The 21,505-nt window shown below is 38.5% G+C and overlaps 1 protein-coding gene across 2 annotated transcripts in view; it reads left to right on the plus strand.

Annotated features, from left to right (window-relative positions):
• Nucleotides 1-21,505, plus strand: part of LOC139761310 (tetratricopeptide repeat protein 37) — a 64,603-nt gene that overhangs the window by 15,588 nt on the left and 27,510 nt on the right. For both annotated transcript variants that reach the window (XM_071685363.1, XM_071685362.1), the window contains exons 10-17: nt 2,040-2,309; nt 3,263-3,423; nt 4,459-4,594; nt 8,385-8,578; nt 12,809-12,997; nt 14,566-14,798; nt 15,902-16,086; nt 20,850-21,061. In XM_071685363.1, coding sequence (XP_071541464.1) covers nt 2,040-2,309; nt 3,263-3,423; nt 4,459-4,594; nt 8,385-8,578; nt 12,809-12,997; nt 14,566-14,798; nt 15,902-16,086; nt 20,850-21,061 — 1,580 coding nt within the window. The remainder of the gene's footprint in view (nt 1-2,039; nt 2,310-3,262; nt 3,424-4,458; nt 4,595-8,384; nt 8,579-12,808; nt 12,998-14,565; nt 14,799-15,901; nt 16,087-20,849; nt 21,062-21,505) is intronic.

The following is a 21,505-nucleotide window of genomic DNA, read 5'->3' on the forward strand; positions in this document are numbered from 1 at the left end:
GACTATGTGGATAAGAAAATTATTTATGTAGCTGGAAATTCTGTACCTTGCTGTCTTATATTGTATTAACTGCTATTAAGAATAATCATGTAAATAGTTTTCAGCAGTGGTAATTCTCAAGTTGATTTGTGGGCATGAAAATATTCATTGGAAATTGATAATACAGAATTCTTATGCTGATAATTATATTTATGTATCTTTCTCACCTACAGTGAGATCACCATGAGCAAATGAGAGAGCATTTACTTGGTGAGGATTGAAACACTTTTACATTCCAAAATCGGGTGACTGTGGAAATTTGCTCCTTTAGGTCATTATAAAATGTAAGAGGTCAGCTGATGCTCATTCACAGGAATTCAATAACCATGCAGTAACCTGTCCAGTACATGACATCACATCATAAAGGCAGTATGGCATGGCTTCCCAAGCCACCACCATTCATTTCACATGTATGACTAACACAGTGTGATCTTCATGTATGTGACTTGACAAGTTGAATGGTGTTGATACCTGGGTTTCTGCCCTTTCTGATTTCTGATCGATGTATCATCATACTTTTTCTTCTTTATTTACAGTGGCCAGATTGGAAAGGCATAATCAAGTTTTGGTCTGATATATGAAGTGAATGATTTTATGAATGTTTGAATGTAGTAATTGGTAGGCAGCTAACAGTCAGGGAGCTTTATTACCAGTACTACCCGCCTAGGTATCGTGTGGGTCAGTGATGGCTGCATAGTGAGCCAGGACTTCAGTGGTTGTTAAGTTGCACTCGTCTAACCCAGGTTGCTGTCTTTTCTTGCTGCCTCACCCACATGTGGACTATAAACATACAATCTCTCCTTGTCATACATAACACTTGACAAACCTGAACTCAAACAGCTCATTCTTTGTAAATCTAGATTTCCCTGCTGGGAGCACTATGCGCCAGCTTGCCTTTTGGCAAAATTGTAGGAGCAGTAGATGGAAGTAATAGGTAGGAACATGTAAGTAGGAGCATTAGATAGAAACAGTAAGTAGAAGTAGTAGGTAGGAACATTAAGTAGAAGTGGTCGGTAGGAACATTAGGTAGGAACTTCTGCAAACACTGCACTAGATTTGCCCTCTGTTAGTGGCCCATTAAGGGTGAGGCACTAAAGGCTAAGAAGAGTCATTGAAGTTCTTTAGTTATGAAGACTCTGTTGCCATGGCCACCCCTTTGAGTGTGTTCCACCTGGAACAGGGATCAGGTGTGTAGATAGATAGAATGTGTGGTTTGCAGGATTTTCTTTTTCTTTTTATTAAGGTACTACTAGCATTGGTTAGCAGCATTTGCCACAAATGATGGTTCTTGTTTGTTCAATATCATCTACATTCATAGATGTATGTCTGTGGTAAGTAGTTCTTAGGATCAGTTTTTTGTTTATACTGGTTTCCCATTTTTGAGTACCTTTTTTCATTCCTCTCTCATGGCACTTGCCTCCAGCTTATTGAAAGTTGCATTTCAGGTAGGTTTGTTTGGGATCGAAGACTTGCAGGAGTATTGTGGTGTCACACATCTCTAATGCATTTGGAGCTTCAGAATTATATTTCAAAATGTTTGCTTCAACATATGTTGTAAATATTTGTTTGCTGTTTTGTGCTTAGCAAGATAGTGATGCTGTAAATCTTATAGAGAAAAAGTGCTATTTTTCATTCCCTCATTTTGGAATATTTCAGAGGTCTTGTGAATATTGATTTAATTTTTTGATATATCTGACTTAATTGTTGCAAGTTGTGTACTATACTGATCTGCTGTGTGATTTTTTTGAAATTATGTATGGAATTGGAGTCAAATTTTTTGTATTGTATGTTTTTGTTTTGAAAACTTGGGAATAATATTTTTGTTTACTTTTTGTTTTAAAGACTTAGTAACTTGATATTTGAAAGTTGTGAACTCACTCTCATGAAAGATATTTCATGATTTATTTGGGCTGGCAAGGCAGTGGTATATGATCATTGGAGTGGTAAGTTTTCAGTCACTGTCTACTGAATTCATTGCTTAGTTATTTCAAATATTGCAGGAGCAGCCTGGTTATGCTGAAGGCCACATGGAGTTAGGACGAGTATATTATGAAAAGAGAGACCTAAAGAAAGCTCAGATATGTTGTATGAGGGCTGGAAAGCTGGACCCAAAGCTTGGACAAGCATTTTTATACTTAGGACATTTCTTCCGATATGACAACAATATGGAAAAAGCACTAAAATGCTATGAGAAAGCATTATCCCTAAGTCCGAATGATGATGACATTGGAGCAGCATTGTCGGATCTGTACAGAATTCTTGGGAAATATGTAAGCAGTACAATTATAAGTTTATAAAAGTTTTATATTTAGCATGCAAACTTAGTATCTTTTGATCTTTAATTTTGCTGTAGGAAGACATGATTGTAATCAATTGTGTCTTAATAAGTAATTTCCATACTAGTTTGAAGTTATGTTGATAATAAAGTGCTTTTGACTTTGTTTCTGAGAAGTGTGCCTTTAGATATTGCCTGTTATTGAAGCCTTTTAAGCAGGATTAAAAACATATAGCATACATTACCTGAAAGAATCTGTGCATGAATAGGCTGTAGTGGGCGTCTGGTATTGTTTAAAAGGGGAACTATTGAATATACCTTTCTAAGGAAAGTTTACATGTTAGGGGTTTTACAGCTATGTGATATTTAGAAAAAATTATGAAGGTTTTCCAGTAGATGTTAGGGAGTGTTTTTTCAATGAAGGTTATTTGATATTTACACAACAGATACTAATTACAATCTTTTGCTCCTACCCATCAGTTTGGACTAACATGTGAAGTCTCAGATATTCATCTGATCATCAGCATTGAAACCATATAAATTCAAATTTAAACCTGTTTTGCTTTTGAGAAAATATGAAAAGTTGTAATTCAATAAATCAGTAAAGATATTTTAAAACAAAAGTAGCCAAATGCATTTTGAGTGTCTAATATAGATCTTATGAATTATGAATTTTACTCCTCATAGATCCATGCCATATGAAGAATTTTATTTTGAGAGTGTCAGTAGTCAAGTGAATCTGTATAATCAAGAACATCGGTAATAAGCTAGATATGTCAACAAAATTGTGTGTAAATGATTTGTCAGTGGTGTCACAAGTCAGGCTGATACAGTGAGGTATGCATTTATGCAGTTTATAAAGAATGTTATAAAATGCAAACACATTGAATATGTACTATAAAAATCATTGTATACCTGTTTTGTATATTTGCCCTTACTTTTTCATAGGAGGAAAACATTAAATTGTTGCATCGCATAACAAATGAAGGAGGCCGTTCATCCTGTGGCTGGGCATGGCTTCGGCTTGGTCTCCACCATCTTGTACTCCAGAATTATGACCAGGCTATACAAGCCTTTCAGTGCACTATCACCATAAACCCTGACGATAGGTAAGTGTAAAATGTAATTTCTCTCCATTAAAACTAAGACATTGCAAACACTAATTCAACATGCCACAAGATGTAACTACCTTACTGATGACACTAAATATTTACTTTTCAATTATCATGTGCTCACTTCAAACATACATACATGCAATATCACCACACTTCTTAATCTGTAGTCCTTCCCTCTGGATGAGATCACCTACCTGAGTGCTATGGGAACCCCATAGAAAGGGATCTTTGGACAGCAAAGTAAAGTAAATACAGTACAGCTACTAGTGTTACGGGACTCTGCTTGCAAGTGGTTATACCAGATAACAAGAAGGCACAAGGCACATTTTTTGAGGTTGTATCATTGTCAGTGGATGAAAAGGATACAGTAGAAAACCGCTAATGAAATTATTGTAAGAAAGAAATGATACTTCTGTTCTTGAAACATGATTTTCAAAGACAGTAAAGTTGCAAGTGTAAACACCTGAAATTTGGAGAAACTTAAAGATGCTACTAGATTAGGTTGGTGTGCATGAATAGCTTATTGAATTGAAAATGAAAGTATGACATAGAGTAGATGAAAGATTAAAGCGAATGAGGGAGTATGAATGAAAAGTGTTTTTGACTGGGTGTATGCAAATAGGTTAATGTATTTGGACAGAACTTTGTATCTCCTGCCTATGCAGGAATTATGAGTGTGTATGCATGAACGATGGTAGAAAGAGAACACATGTGGGTAATACTTTGAGTAGCATGCTTTCATAAAGACCCATTTCAATAAGTACTGTATCCATGTTTGCAAGATTATTATTTTTATGAAACCAATGTGAACAAATTCACAAAAATTTTCTGTATCAACTTCTCTTGTTCTACTGTATGTCAAAATCTTTTTACACAGTTTTTTGATATTGCGTGAAGGTTTGCTTAATACTTCTGGCATCATATGTTGCCAGAAGCTGTAGCTGTATATTATACTTATTGTAAAATCTTATAACACCCTGATACCTCCCTCATTGTACAGTATGACATTTAGAAATGTTAAATTTACAGTGCTAGTTACGAGTGTCTTGGAGACGCTTATCTGGCTCGTGGTGCTCACAGTGCAGCTCTTAAGGTGTTTACTTATGCATCTCAGCTCAATCCAGGGGCTCTTTATCCTCTATACCAGATTGCTCATATTAAGCAGGTAAGTAAAATATGTTTTATCATGAACTGATTTCCAACTTGGCTAGAACATCAATGTTGTGGTTCATATTTCCACTGCTATTGCAGTGGTTGATCTATTCTTGAAAATCGCTCCATATTTCCAGGTCATTATTTCATCTTATATTGAATTCACAATTCATTTCCAAAACTTTTTTATGGTAACGGCAACTGCAGTTGCATGGGCAAAATAAACATGCCTTAACTGTTGTCATCTCAGATGAAAAGGAAAGGAGAGTACAAGAAAAAGGATGAAGAGATCAATTAGAGGTCAAAAGGAGTTTATAGACCTCAGTTGTAAGTTTAAAGGTTATGAGAAGAGTGAAAGACATAAGAAGGAGGAGAACTCCACTGCTTTTCTCTATGAGAGGGCATCAAAATGGTCAGCCTTCGTATGTTTGGTTTCCATACAGTAACTATGGAAAACAGTAGTTATTCACTGACCATGGGTCCAATTCCTAATGGCTAGGACATGCAAAGGTAGCTCAAAAGAATGTTAACTGAAATGATCCATGTAAAACATGGAGGGACAGTAATATCGTAGCCACCAGAAAGGGTTGTTTGAAGAGAGGTGTTAGCTGGTGATTTAGTGAGGCAGAATGATGTGAATTTACTCTCACAAACAGAAGTGTGGAGGAAGAACCACCAAAGATATATGAGCAGGAAACCTTCCTAGGGCAAAAAGGATCCCTGTAGATATGGGATATCTGTGTACAAGAAAAATGATGATGATACTTATACAAAGCCCCAAGCTTTTGGGAATCATATTTTGTCATGTTCATTGAGTGAGGTTTCCGGGACAAAGTGTAGGATGTTATAGTTATGTCTGGCCATGATTATGATATTGTAGGGTTGAATTGTAGTGTTTTTGAATTCAGAGAATGAGATATTTTTTTTCCTTATACTTTGTCGCTGCCTCCTGTGTTAACGAGGTAGTGCAAGGAGACAGACGAAAGAATGGCCCAACCCACCCACATACACATGTATATACGTACACGTCCACACACGCACATATACATACCTATACATTTCAACATATACATATATATAAATACACAGACATATACATATATACACATGTACATAATTCATACTTGCTGCCTTTATTCATTCCTGTCGCCACCCTGCCATACATGAAATGACACCCCCCTTTCCCCCGCATGCGTGCGAGGTAGCGCTAGGAAAAGACAACAAATGTCACATTTGTCCACACTCAGTCTCTAGCTGTCATGTATAATGCACTGAAACCACAGCTCCCTTTCCACATCCAGGCCCCACAAAACTTTCCATGGTTTACCCCAGATGCTTCACATGTCCATTGACAGCACATCGACCCCGGTTTACCACATTATTCCAATTCAGTCTGTTCTTTGCATGCCTTTTACCCTTCTGCATGTTCAGGCCCCGATTGCTCAAAACCTTTTTCACTCCATCCTTCCACCTCCAATTTGGTCTCCCACTTCTCGTTTCCTCCACCTCTGAAACATATATCCTCTTTGTCAATCTTTCCTCACTCATTCTCTCCATTTGACCAAACCATTTAATACACCCTCTTCTGCTCTCTCAACCACACTCTTTTTATTACCACACATCTCTCTTACCCTTTCATTACTTACTTGATCAAACCACCTCACACCACATATTGTCCTCAAACATCTCATTTCCAACACATCCACCCTCCTCTGCACAACCCTATCTATAGCCCATGCCTCGCAACCATATAACATTGTTGGGTATGAGGTTATTTATTTTGCTTTGTCGCTGTCTCCCACGTTAGCGAGGTAGCGCAAGGAAACAGACGAAAGAATGGCCCAACCCACCCACATACACATGTATATACATACACGTCCACACACGCAAACATACATACCTATACATCTCAGTGTATACATATATATACTCACACAGACATATACATATATACACATGTACGTAATTCGTACTGTCTGCCCTTATTTATTCCCATCGCCACCCCACCACACATGGAATAACAACCCCCTCCCCCCTCATGTGTGCGAGGTAGCACTAGGAAAACAACAAATGCCCCATTCGTTCACACTCAGTCTCTAGCTGTCATGTAATAATGCACCGAAACCACAGCTCCCTTTCCACATCCAGGCCCCACAGAACTTTCCATGGTTTACCCCAGACGCTTCACATGCCCTGGTTCAATCCATTAACAGCACGTCGACCCTGGTATACCACATCGTTCCAGTTCACTCTATTCCTTGCACGCCTTTCACCCTCCTGCATGTTCAGGCCCCGATCACTCAAAATCTTTTTCACTCCATCTTTCCACCTCCAATTTGGTCTCCCACTTCTCCTCGTTCCCTCCACCTCCGACACATATATCCTCTTGGTCAATCTTTCCTCACTCATTCTCTCCATGTGCCCAAACCATTTCAAAACACCCTCTTCTGCTCTCTCAACCACGCTCTTTTTATTTCCACACATCTCTCTTACCCTTACATTATTTACTCGATCAAACCACCTCACACCACACAGTGTCCTCAAACATCTCATTTCCAGCACTTCCACCCTCCTGCGCACAACTCTATCCATAGCCCACGCCCCGCAACCATACAACATTGTTGGAACCACTATTCCTTCAAACATACCCATTTTTGCTTTCCGAGATAATGTTCTCAACTTCCACACATTCTTCAAGGCTCCCAGGATTTTCGCCCCCTCCCCCACCCTATGATTCACTTCCGCTTCCATGGTTCCATCCACTGCCAGATCCACTCCCAGATATCTAAAACACTTTACTTCCTCCAGTTTTTCTCCATTCAAACTTACCTCCCAATTGACTTGACCCTCAACCCTACTGTACCTAATAACCTTGCTCTTATTCTCATTTACTCTTAACTTTCTTCTTTCACACACTTTACCAAACTCCGTCACCAGCTTCTGCAGTTTCTCACATGAATCAGCCACCAGTGCTGTATCATCAGCGAACAACATCTGACTCATTTCCCAAGCTCTCTCATCCACAACAGACCTCATTTTTGCCCCTCTTTCCAAAACTCTTGCATTCACCTCCCTAACAACCCCATCCATAAACAAATTAAACAACCATGGAGACATCACACACCCCTGCTGCAAACCTACATTCACTGAGAACCAATCACTTTCCTCTCTTCCTACATGTACACATGCCTTACATCCTCGATAAAAACTTTTCACTGCTTCTAACAACTTGCCTCCCACACCATATATTCTTAATACCTTCCACAGAGCTTCTCTATCAACTCTATCATATGCCTTCTCCAGATCCATAAATGCTACATACATCATATATTCATTAATCTTTTATGATATTGTTACTGCTACAACACTCCTTTACTATCTCAGGACAGTTTAAAGATTCAGTATCTTTTCATCTTTGCTCCTTCACTGGAGTTCATCAGTACTATTATATGAAGAGCTTTCCAGGACTTGTCCATTTCTGTGTTAACAGTCTTTTAACCCATTCCGGTTCTGCAATAATGCTACTGCGTCACATCTCCAGCAGTTAATTTTCTTCATATGTCTAGCTCATTTCATCTGTCGTTTAGTTGTGACCCTGTACTTCTCTGTTCTGTGTTCCATGTGCCTCCATTTTGCTTGTATGGTAATGGAATCTAATGAAATAGTAATGACTTTTGAGATTTGTAGGGGATGACCTAGACTGTTCATTTAGGGTAAGAGATGATCTAGTGGATGTTCATCTTTCATAGGCATACATATATTATCTAAATCAAAAGCTCTCTTTATTGTTATTTTTCTTTCAGATAGTTGGTGAAAACCTAGAGGCAATAAAAGACTATGAAGCTGTGTTGAAGCGAGAGCCAATTGAACCTGTGCAAGTTGTGTCCCTAATTGGGCTGGCAGAAGCTCTCTTAGCCAGTGCTCGAAAGTATCGTGAGCAGTCTTTCTTCTCAAACTTAAAGGATGCATGTCTCAGTGCCATCACTTTTTTGATGAAGTATGTTGATTTTGAGATGATTACGTCTTGGGGTAAATGTAACTTATAACAAAAGTTGCAGTATCTGTATTCTGTTTCTTTTCAGGGTTGATTTATTTAGTGAGCTATGAGAAATGCTTATGACCTCTTAACCTCTTAACCCCCTACCTTACTAGTGAGACATATGCCTTTCAACCATAATCAGTCACCTGCTATGTAGTTAACAAGAAGGAAGCTTATGAATTTAATACTTGAGAATGTACATCGAGGAACATGACCTGTCAGGTACATTATGCCGGGCAGACAGTTAATGAGGTGAACTGTATTTAACAGTGTGGCTTGGCTCAGGTTCACCTTCTGACCAGTCGACAACCTTTTGTTAGCAGTAACATCATTGTCTCTAGATTGTTGGTTGAGAAACTCCTCATTATGCCTCAGAACACCAAGATGATACCTCATCAGCTATGGCTGTTGGTTTTTTCCATCCTTACATGGCTAAGTATCTTTGTCTAACGTTTGGTCATATTTTAATGGATGGTACATCTACTGAAAACAAATGTGACTTGGTTTGCTTACATGATATGATTACACAGGAACCATACATGTAGTGAGAATATGAATGATCCTAGAATTATTTTGAATATCTAAAGATTTTTTTTCCTGGTTATCAAATGAGACAATCAACTTTAATGACCCTTCCTAACTATATGTGGAGCCTTCCAGCTCTTGTTCATCACCTCTTAGGTTCTTCACTGTTTACAACTAAGCTAAGAAGCAGCAAGGGAGTTCAGTAGTTATTGCTGTGGCCGCCACCTTGAGAGATTTCCTGGAGGGTACAGGCATCAGAGATATATAGATAGATAGATAGTGCTGACTTCCCTTCCGTCCACCTTTTCTCATAGACATTTTGTTTTTTGTGGTTATTTGTTCTTTCCAGTGGATGTTTTTAATGTATGGGCCCCTTACAGGAATAAACACAGAGTTAGGGTTAGGACCATGTTGTTCCGCATTGACACTTATTCCCACCCTGGGAATCTACTACCTGGAGTCAAACATTAGTCAGTCAAGCCTCAGCTGTTCCAGTTCTATCCCTATTGACCTTGATTGATGCTTTTGTAGTCAAGAGGTTCCCTAAGCTCGGATATAGGGTAAGGGAGTTTTTTCTTTGTCAAATTATTTTTCTTGCAGGGTTTGTAGTGATGGAAGCACCTTATGGATGGAGATCAATCCTCAAATCACAGTGAGTGGATTGGATTACTTGGCCCACTAATCCAGCAGTCTCACACCTCAAACATTGCTGCACTGTAATGCACTGGGGTACCAGCACTCTTAATGGGATAGGAAGAGACAGTATGTTAGCAGATCCAAAATTTTCAATTGAAGAGCCTGATTTTTTGAGAAATATTGTTATGCTTGCAGGGCACCACCTTGGAGAGAAAACACTTTTTATTCTTCAAAACCTTCCTCTTTAGTCAACACCCTGAAACAGAAAGAATTATCATTGACTTTGGATATATCATTGTCAGTTGTATGGACCTTTTCCCAACCCATATGTTAAAGCAGTCAAAATTGTCGACCTTAGGTTGTCTACTGACTCATAATTCATCTCAGAGTAAGAGATTTTTCTGGTGCTCACAGGAACCTTCTTGATAGTTCACATAATTCCCTTTAGGTTATACTTAACATTATCATTTCATACCAGAATGATAACCTCATGGAAAGAGGAGGGGGAGAATAAGCCAAATTTCCTATGGACTCACTTTCTAATAGTTATGATCCTTTGAGTGACAGGCCAGTTGTACTTTACAGATTCATTATAGCTTTCAAATGAAATCTTATCATCATGCAGAAGCATTCCTTGTTCCAGTTAGGATGTTATGTGGCATGAATTAGCTGTCTACCCAGATAGGTTCGTTCTGTCTTCTGAGAATGAATAGTTGCACTGCTAATAGAACTACTATTATTCCTTATCATTTAGTTCCTAAGAGAGGTTTTGACAGTGATTAGAGCACCTTTTGGGAAGAGTCAACAACATAATTTAGTGCAGGTTCATGGGATGACTGCAGGCCAAAAAATTACATTTTTGAAAGTTCCTTCTTCATCCTTGATGGTTTGTGTGGCTGCCTCAGCAAAGCTGGGCCTTCATTTTACAGAAGGTCATGCAGTGTAAATTTTTGGTAAAAGCAACAAAAGTCCCTGCATGTCAGCATGAGGAAGCTGTAGTTAGAAGCAACAAAAGTCCTTTGCATGTCACCATGAGAGGGCTTTGGGCAAAAACAAAAGTGTTCCCTGCATATCAACGTTAGGGAGCTGTGAGTAGGAGTACCAAAAGTTCTAACATGTCATCATAAGGTAGTGTGTGTTCTTTGATTTTCATTCCTTAGAACAGCCTGATTTCCGTTTGTGTGATTCTGTTCTTCATGGGTGATGTAGTTTGTAAGAAACAAGACTTTTGAAGCTAATTCCTATTATGTTGTGCATTATCACAAGAATGGCACTCAAAGGTCTCCTTTCATGATGCTACTCTTTTGGTGAGTCTCCTTGCAATCCTTTATTGCTAACCTGTTTCTTTGAGGTCAGACATGGGATGATTTCACAGAATGTCCAGATCATGAACTGGAACTATTAACCAGTTCTCTTATGCTCATCTATCTCTTTGGGAGATGGGAAACCTATGCTCAAGCAATTGGATTATGAGAGTTGGTGACTTGGAGCCCAAGTGGGTGACATAACTCAAGTAATAGAAGTCTTTTCAGCATGCTATTCTCCTCAGCTTATATCTCAGGTTTTATAGAACTCAGAAGCCTTGGTTCAGGAGCCTTGTTGAAACTGAAATTTATGCATATAGTTCTCAGATCTTACATGGAATGAGATGTGAGGAGCACTCATGATTATTTCTGTATTTCTTATCAATCAAATCAAAATCCTATATTCACAATCCTATCAGTTGGATCAGAACACCTTTCTCAAAAATTCTGGTTATTCCAAGTTTGGAATCTATGTTTTAGCATTTCTTTCTAGTCTTGTCATGAATGTTCAAGCTTAATGATTCAATAGGAGTGCCCTCAAGCCCAGTTTTCATAGAAAAGTTTTTTGCTGGTCTGACAGCTACTCAGTGGTTCATGAAGCTCTTTTGTGATAGTTTTTGGTTCTAAGAGAAGAGTACCGAGTTATAGTGCATTGTCTACAATTAGGAATTACTCTTTATGGCCAGCAAAAATTGGATGAATCATGTTGGTCAGTGTAGATTCTGAGGGGGAATGTCTCCGAGTATCTAGGACTCATAAAACCTCCCATTCAGTAGGGAACAGTTCTTCCTGGAACCAAGTGACTCATTTTTGTGAACTCTTGTTTGCTTATATGTCAGAGACCTTGAGTATGGTAAGTTAACCCTCTCTTTTGGCCTTTTTGAGCATCTTCATATGGAGAAGTTTATCAGGGAAATCTTTGGTTTTTACCATGATATACCTATTAGTGATACCTTATGCTAGGTGTAGAGTTTATGTTCTGGCCTTATTAATGCCACCAGTAGGGCAGAAGGACTCTGGCTTACCAAGATGACTCAGAAGGTAATATTCTTACCATACTTGGCAGTTTTGATGGTGTTTTTCTCTAACCTTCTCATGGCTCGCAGGACGAACTGACCCATAAAAGGAATACGTTTTGAAGAATGGAAATTCTTTCTCTCTGAGGCAGTGTCCTGTGAGCATTTTTTTGGTTGTCTTCTCTGCCTTTCTTACCTTTCTCTTTTGAAAACCAACACTGATGACTATCTGTTTAGCATCTCGACCAATGATCTAGGGACATTGACATCATCGCTGGAAGTTACTGATTGATCAGATTGTGGACCTAGGCTAAGCCATGCCATTAACTACCCAGCAGATGAGTATGAAGAGGTCTTAAACATCTTTCATGGTGTGTGTGATAACTCTCAGAAGAGAATGAGATTTTGATAATTCAGAACTTATGTTCTTTGATGTTAGGTTTGTTATTTGAAGGGGAAAGAGTGTGGAAATTTGATGAATATATTTTTATAGTGTGAAAAACCTTTTTCCAAGATGAAAAGAAAATTAGGGAACTATTATGCTTTTTCAAAACTACTTTGTTTATTTCAGTGTTATATATAAGATTATTTCACTGGACTGACAACAAATAGCAATATGTGATTAGATGTATATAATATTTACTAAGTATTGTTTTATGCTGCTGTTGAGATCACAGTTTGTTTAATGATTTTATGACCATCCCCAGGGCTGCCAAATTGAAACCTGAAACTTCATGTATCTGGAAGTTGATGGGTGATGCGTGCACACTGCTTTATCCTATGCCAACTTCCCTTGCAAGTTTCAGTATCCCTGCCAAACTTATTGATAGAGAAATTGAAGATTTAGAAGAACTAGTTGAGGTTGATAAACTTCAAGTACTGCAGATGGGTGCCAGGTAATGTTTTTTACAGAATATGTTTGATGTTTTTCATACTTGTTCACCATTTCCCACGTTAGCAAGGTAGCACCATGAACAAACAAAGAAAAGACGTCATTCTCTCATATCTATCCTCATATGTAATGCACCAAAACCACAGCCTCCTATGCACAATGAAGCCCCACAGACCTTTGTGTGGTTTCCCCTAGATGTTTCACATGACCTCAATCGATCCATTAATAGTATTTTGCTTCCTATATTCTGCCTTTCTCCAATTCACTTAATCCTGTGCATGCCTTTTGCTCTCCTGCATGTTTAGGCTTCAAGCTCTCAAAATATGTTTCACTCCTACCTTATATCTCTAGTTTGGTCTCCCCCTTCTTGTTCCCTCTACTTCTAACATATATATTCTCTTTGTCAACCTTTCCTCTCTCATTCTCCATGTGTCCAAACTGTTGAAGCACATCCTCTCCAGCGCTATCAATCACATTCTTCTTATTACCACACCTCACTCTTACTCTTTTATTACTTACTTAATCAGGACACACACACACACACACACACACACACACACACACACACACACACACACACACACACACACACACACACACCTCATATCCTGGGTCCTTGTTCTACTATTTTATATTCTTAATTTCATATCCAGTTGTAAGGCAGAAGTCATTTTGCATGGATAAAGAAGAGGAAAGAAGAGAGGAATGAGGCATTGACTTCTTTCATAACATTTTATATTAACATATTCAAGATATCAATTCCCTCTTTCCTTTTAACTTTATAGAATTTTCTTTAACTATCGGTCGTATGATACACTAACTTGCTAATTCGTCTCTTACCACATTTGACACGAGACTCATACATTTGTATGTGGAAGAATTGTTTGTTCAGGATCCTGTGAAAGTGCATTTTCACTGATACAGCATTGAACTATGCTGGGTGGGATTCTCATCAGAGCAGTAGGCATGTCTTTACAAGTTTGGCGTTAAAAGTAATTTGTTTGTTATTTTCTGATATATTGCATCCAGTATCATACTCTAAATGATTTTTCTATATTTTAAGATTTTTCTGTCTTTTTGATACTTCATCACCATATCCTTTGTTAGTGAGGTAGCACTAAGGACAGATGAAGAAAGGCCACATTTGCTCACTTCCATTCTCTAGCTGTTGTGTGCAGTGCACCAAAATCACAGCTCCCTGTCTACAACCAGGCCCTATAGATTTTTCCATGGTTTGCCTTAGCTGCTTTGTATATGCAATTTTTGTTTGTTCACTTGTTTCTTGAAATTGTACACAGAATGTTTTAGTCAATCTTTTTTATTTTTGCTTAGTTATTCCTGTCTTGTTAGATCATGATGCTTATATAGTGATCTTGTTCCATTGCAGTCCTACTTCACTGTGCAAACAGTTCATATACTATATTATCTGTATTTCATGCACAGAAACTGTAATGTGCAAATATATGAATTACACATAACAGCCACTTTCATACATTGTCATTTATTTTCTCTTTCAGATGTTATGGGTTAGCTCTTCAAATTGTACATTCTTTTAATTTTTCCCTGTTTCAGATGTTATGGCTTGGCTCTTCAAATAAGTAAAGATGATGGAGCACTTTGGTATGATTTAGGAGTGAATACATATCATCAGGGCATGATCTTAGAGAGAAGCACAACGGAGGGGAATGAGGCTAATACCAGAAACCTGATGGAGCGTTCTCTCATGGCATTAAGAAAGAGCCTCACATTGGATCCTGCAAATGGGAAAACTTGGAACTCACTTGGCATTGTAGCTTCTCATAAAAGTAAGAATTCTGGGGAAAAAATATCATTAGAAAAATGGAGATTTTTTTTTATGTACAAGCTTGTATGTTTTTAATGATAAAGAATAAGAGAGAAAATACATACCTAAAATTTTACAGTACCTGGAATGAGATTTTGCCTTGATGCAAATCCTCTCTCTCTCCTGAACTGATCTTGTCTTTGATCAGCAAGATGTCTTCTGATCATTTTAACATTATCAATCACATTCTTCCATTCAACTGATTAATTATGCTAAGGAGACTTATGTAATTCTTATATTCTCATTTATCCAACATTCTTATATTATTCTTACTGTCCCCTTTGATCCTGTTTCAATTGTAAAGTGGAACAGTTACTGCTTTCATTCAGTCATCATCAACTTGACTGCTCATCCATGCTTCCATGCGCACTCTCCGGATCCACTCAACAACAGTTTTACTTAATCTTCACCAACTCATCACCTATCACTTCATCTGTACCCCCAGCTTTTCCATTCTTTATGAGTTTTATTGATTTTCTTACTCCTGTTTTAATATCTTTTGATTTCTGTGCCTTTCTTTCACCATTTCATTAGTGCTCCCAACTTTTTTATTCTTTAAGTGCATTATTTCTCTGTTTGTTTCCTCTGTAGTGTCATCCTCTCCCACATATCTCTACCTCTTTCTCTTTATCTGTAATTCTGATGCACTGATAAATATCCCCTTTACTGTCATTTCCGATCATTTTTTAATGCTCTCCCCATCTGTTACAAACTATCATTAGCATTCTCCTCAACATATCCAGTGCACTGTCACTTCTTACACATACCTCTCTTCTAATTTTATTTATTTCCTGCCATGATGGTTTGTTTTTTCCCATTAGATTTTCATTAATTTTTATCAGTCTTAACTTTACTGCTCTTGCTTCATATTCCTGGTTTGCTCACTTTATTTTCATTTTGAAAGTATTGATAAGAAATGATGCAATATGAGATGAGAAGTTCTTTAGTTCTTTTAAAGTTTTGCAACAAATGTGAACATAATCTCTGTAGCCACAGAAGCTACTTTTGTGGTTTTATTTGTTTAAGATGTAGTTTTTTTAACTAATTCAAATATATATCATGCAGTGGTTGGTGAGTATGCATTAGCCCAGCATGCTCTAATCAAATCCTGCGAGTGCCAGCCAAATGCGGTTGTATGGTCTCACCTTGGGGCATTCTACTTGGTTCAGGGCGAGATTCATCTTGCTCACGAAGCGTTCTCTCAAGCTCAGTCTTTGGATCCTTTGTTTGTTACATGCTGGGTTGGACAGGTAAAATACATAGTCTTTCCATTACATTGATTTATCATGTTTGTGATATGTAACAGATTTGACTTTTCTGCATGAATTATGCACTGCTTACAATGCTGTCATGTATGTGCCAAATGTATAGGCAAGTTTGTAAAGATACATGCAAACATATAGAAAGTTTTGATATTCAGCAGAGAGTGAGAGATTACTAAGTGAAAACAGTTAGACTAAAAGCACCTGACTGAAGGCATTTGCAATATATTATGTTATTTGAATTGTGTGGCAGCAGAATCATTATGAATTACTCAGTATTGAAGATATTTAAAAGATATTTGGATATTTTTATGAATATTTTGGTAATGATATACTTTGCAATGACTTTTGAAGTTAATATTCATTAATATTGTTCATAAATCTTTGTCATCTAAGCTTTTTCCTTTAATAACAAAAGTCATATTTGTAGTATTTTTCAGATGATTTGGCACCCAATAGTTAGGTTATTGATATTTCATTGTATATATGGTAACTAGATTGCATGGAGAAGGGTATTCTATACACTGCCATATTTTGATATGAAAAAGAAATGTATGAAAGAAAAAATTGAATTTCGTCGAATGAAAATGTTTCATGAGCTCCTCTTCGCCAATGGATCTACCTTGGCCACCAGTGATGCTACTACGTTTGTGAATCAAAAACCATTGCAACACAAACCTCGTCAGGTGGTAGTGTCCCGCAGTGTATCGAGACAGACTTCCCCAGAACTTTTTTAAAGGGGAAGTAAATGTTTATAGTTGTGTTACTGGAGTGATAGTTTTCATACATGGTGCTTTGACAAGAAAATAGTGAAATTGGAAAAAATGTAGCTTAGACATTGAAGCTTATTGATACAGTTGTTAAATTGATGAAAACTACTATTGACTATTGTGTAAATAAATTAAACATTTCCTTTTTCCATAGCCAGAGGTTGAACCATTATGTGACATTCATTTTTTCTTTTCATTTCAAGCTAGAAGTTTCAGTTTTCTAAATTGTTTCTTACATTTTTCATATGTATATATATGTATGTGTGTGTGTGTGTATATGTGCGTGTGTGTGTGTATGTGTGTGTATGTGTATATATATATATGTATATTATCCCTGGGGATAGGGGTGAAAGAATACTTCCCACGCATTCCTCGCGTGTCGTAGAAAGCGACTAGAGGGGACGGGAGCGGGGGGCCAGAAATCCTCCCCTCCTTGTATTTTTTAACTTTCTAAAATGGGAAACAGAAGAAGGAGTCACGCGGGGAGTGCTCATACTCCTCGAAGGCTCAGATTGGGGTGCCTAAATGTGTGTGGATGTAACCAAGATGTGAAAAAAGGAGAGATAGGTAGTATGTTTGAGGAAAGGAACCTGGATGTTTTGGCTCTGAGTGAAACGAAGCTCAAGGGTGAAGGGGAAGAGTGGTTTGGGAATGTCTTGGGAGTAAAGTCAGGGGTTAGTGAGAGGACAAGAGCAAGGGAAGGAGTAGCAGTACTCCTGAAACAGGAGTTGTGGGAGTACGTGATAGAATGTAAGAAAGTAAATTCTCGATTAATATGGGTAAAACTGAAAGTTGATGGAGAGAGATGGGTGATTATTGGTGCATATGCACCTGGGCATGAGAAGAAAGATCATGAGAGGCAAGTGTTTTGGGAGCAGCTGAATGAGTGTGTTAGTGGTTTTGATGCACGAGACCGGGTTATAGTGATGGGTGATTTGAATGCAAAGGTGAGTAATGTGGCAGTTGAGGGAATAATTGGTATACATGGGGTGTTCAGTGTTGTAAATGGAAATGGTGAAGAGCTTGTAGATTTATGTGCTGAAAAAGGACTGATGATTGGGAATACCTGGTTTAAAAAGCGAGATATACATAAGTATACTTATGTAAGTAGGACAGATGGCCAGAGAGCGTTACTGGATTACGTGTTAATTGACAGGCGCACGAAAGAGAGACTTTTGGATGTTAATGTGCTGAGAGATGCAACTGGAGGGATGTCTGATCATTATCTTGTGGAGGCTAAGGTGAAGATTTGTATGGGTTTTCAGAAAAAAAGAGTGAATGTTGGGGTGAAGAGGGTGGTGAGAGTAAGTGAGCTTGGGAAGGAGACTTGTGTGAGGAAATACCAGGAGAGACTGAGTACAGAATGGAAAAAGGTGAGAACAATGGAAGTAAGGGGAGTGGGGGAGGAATGGGATGTATTTAGGGAATCAGTGATGGATTGCGCAAAAGATGCTTGAGGCATGAGAAGAGTGGGAGGTGGGTTGATTAGAAAGGGTAGTGAGTGGTGGGATGAAGAAGTAAGAGTATTAGTGAAAGAGAAGAGAGAGGCATTTGGACGATTTTTGCAGGGAAAAAATGCAGTTGAGTGGGAGACGTATAAAAGAAAGAGACAGGAGGTCAAGAGAAAGGTGCAAGAGGTGAAAAAAAGGGCAAATGAGAGTTGGGGTGGGAGAGTATCATTAAATTTTAGGGAGAATAAAAAGATGTTCTGGAAGGAGGTAAATAAAGTGCGTAAGACAAGGGAGCAAATGGGAACTTCAGTGAAGGGCGCTAATGGGGAGGTGATAACAAGTAGTGGTGATGTGAGAAGGAGATGGAGTGAGTATTTTGAAGGTTTGTTGAATGTGTTTGATGATAGAGTGGCAGATATAGGGTGTTTTGGTCGAGGTGGTGTGCAAAGTGAGAGGGTTAGGGAAAATGATTTGGTAAACAGAGAAGAGGTAGTAAAAGCTTTGCGGAAGATGAAAGCCGGCAAGGCAGCAGGTTTGGATGGTATTGCAGTGGAATCTATTAAAAAAGGGGGTGACTGTATTGTTGACTGGTTGGTAAGGTTATTTAATGTATGTATGACTCACGGTGAGGTGCCTGAGGATTGGCAAAATGCGTGCATAGTGCCATTGTACAAAGGCAAAGGGGATAAGAGTGAGTGCTCAAATTACAGAGGTATAAGTTTGTTGAGTATTCCTGGTAAATTATATGGGAGGGTATTGATTGAGAGGGTGAAGGCATGTACAGAGCATCAGATTGGGGAAGAGCAGTGTGGTTTCAGAAGTGGTAGAGGATGTGTGGATCAGGTGTTTGCTTTGAAGAATGTATGTGAGAAATACTTAGAAAAGCAAATGGATTTGTATGTAGCATTTATGGATCTGGAGAAGGCATATGATAGAGTTGATAGAGATGCTCTGTGGAAGGTATTAAGAATATATGGTGTGGGAGGAAAGTTGTTAGAAGCAGTGAAAAGTTTTTATCGAGGATGTAAGGCATGTGTACGTGTAGGAAGAGAGGAAAGTGATTGGTTCTCAGTGAATGTAGGTTTGCGGCAGGGGTGTGTGATGTCTCCATGGTTGTTTAATCTGTTTATGGATGGGGTTGTTAGGGAGGTGAATGCAAGAGTTTTGGAAAGAGGGGCAAGTATGAAGTCTGTTGGGGATGAGAGAGCTTGGGAAGTGAGTCAGTTGTTGTTCGCTGATGATACAGCGCTGGTGGCTGATTCATGTGAGAAACTGCAGAAGCTGGTGACTGAGTTTGGTAAAGTGTGTGAAAGAAGAAAGTTAAGAGTAAATGTGAATAAGAGCAAGGTTATTAGGTACAGTAGGGTTGAGGGTCAAGTCAATTGGGAGGTGAGTTTGAATGGAGAAAAACTGGAGGAAGTGAAGTGTTTTAGATATCTGGGAGTGGATCTGGCAGCGGATGGAACCATGGAAGTGGAAGTGGATCATAGGGTGGGGGAGGGGGCGAAAATTCTGGGAGCCTTGAAGAATGTGTGGAAGTCGAGAACATTATCTCGGAAAGCAAAAATGGGTATGTTTGAAGGAATAGTGGTTCCAACAATGTTGTATGGTTGTGAGGCGTGGGCTATGGATAGAGTTGTGTGCAGGAGGATGGATGTGCTGGAAATGAGATGTTTGAGGACAATGTGTGGTGTGAGGTGGTTTGATCGAGTAAGTAACGTAAGGGTAAGAGAGATGTGTGGAAATAAAAAGAGCGTGGTTGAGAGAGCAGAAGAGGGTGTTTTGAAATGGTTTGGGCACATGGAGAGAATGAGTGAGGAAAGATTGACCAAGAGGATATATATGTCGGAGGTGGAGGGAACGAGGAGAAGAGGGAGACCAAATTGGAGGTGGAAAGATGGAGTGAAAAAGATTTTGTGTGATCGGGGCCTGAACATGCAGGAGGGTGAAAGGAGGGCAAGGAATAGAGTGAATTGGAGCGATGTGGTATACTGGGGTTGACGTGCTGTCAGTGGATTGAATCAAGGCATGTGAAGCGCCTGGGGTAAACCATGGAAAGTTGTGTAGGTATGTATATTTGCGTGTGTGGATGTATGTATATACATGTGTATGGGGGTGGGTTGGGCCATTTCTTTTGTCTGTTTCCTTGCGCTACCTCGCAAACGCGGGAGACAGCGACAAAGCAAAAAAAAAAAAAAAAAAAAGAAAATAAGATCATGTTAATTTTTTTTATTAAGCATAATCATTATGTGACTATTGAGAAATTGTAGAAAAGAAGATTGTTTTTGCACCCACTTCAGTTATCTTCTGTATCTTGAAAGCTACTTTTTTATTTGAAAAAAGTCATAAATGCAGAATTTTCTGTTTCTTTTCTTTAGCAGTCATTATTCTTATCTAATATCAGAAACTAAAAGTAAGTCTTCAGATTTGTATAGATGGATTTTGTAATGTGATGTAGTTATCCTTGTAATGAAATAGTTTTCTGCCATAGATAATTTTTGTCAAAATTTTTTATTAATTCTTTATTTAGGCTCTTGTTGCTGAGAGTGTGGGCCACATTGAAGCATACGATCTTTTCCGTCATACAACTTTACTTGGTATTCAAGTTGAGAGTTGCATGGGGTATGCCCACCATGTAACCCAGTTAGCTTGTGATCCTAGCAAACAGAATAGCCAGTGGACTCAGCAGGCCATCAGACAGGCACTGCCAACTGCAACTGACTCTTTGGTATTTTATACTCGGTGAGTTTATGTTCTGAACATATAGTCAAGTAAGCCTGAGTTCATTGTTGAATTGATACTTGTTCATTGTTATGTGAAATTTACTTGTTTGATTATTTGTCGGATGAGATACACAGCATTGAAGACGAATACAGGAGACAGCAATGTGTGTTTTGTAGAGATCTATCAATCTCTGTTTATGATGCTTCATTCTTCCTTGGAACTCTCTTCCTTGGAAGGTGACCAAAACAGAAGTGTTCAGGTTTCTTGATTCAGTCGCACCTCACGAGAAATCTGCTTTCTGATTCACACTTATCGCTTTCCCCTCCTTGGATGTTGTCTCCACCTCACCCAAATTTTCCCTGCCTTTCTTCTGTATATCATCTTCACCAGTTCTTTATCATGTATCCTCTCAATATCTCCAGACCACTTTAAGATACTCATTTGTACTTATCTTTGACACTA

The sequence above is a fragment of the Panulirus ornatus genome, chromosome 40 (genome assembly GCF_036320965.1).
Source record: "Panulirus ornatus isolate Po-2019 chromosome 40, ASM3632096v1, whole genome shotgun sequence".
Taxonomy (NCBI): Eukaryota; Metazoa; Arthropoda; class Malacostraca; order Decapoda; family Palinuridae; genus Panulirus; species Panulirus ornatus.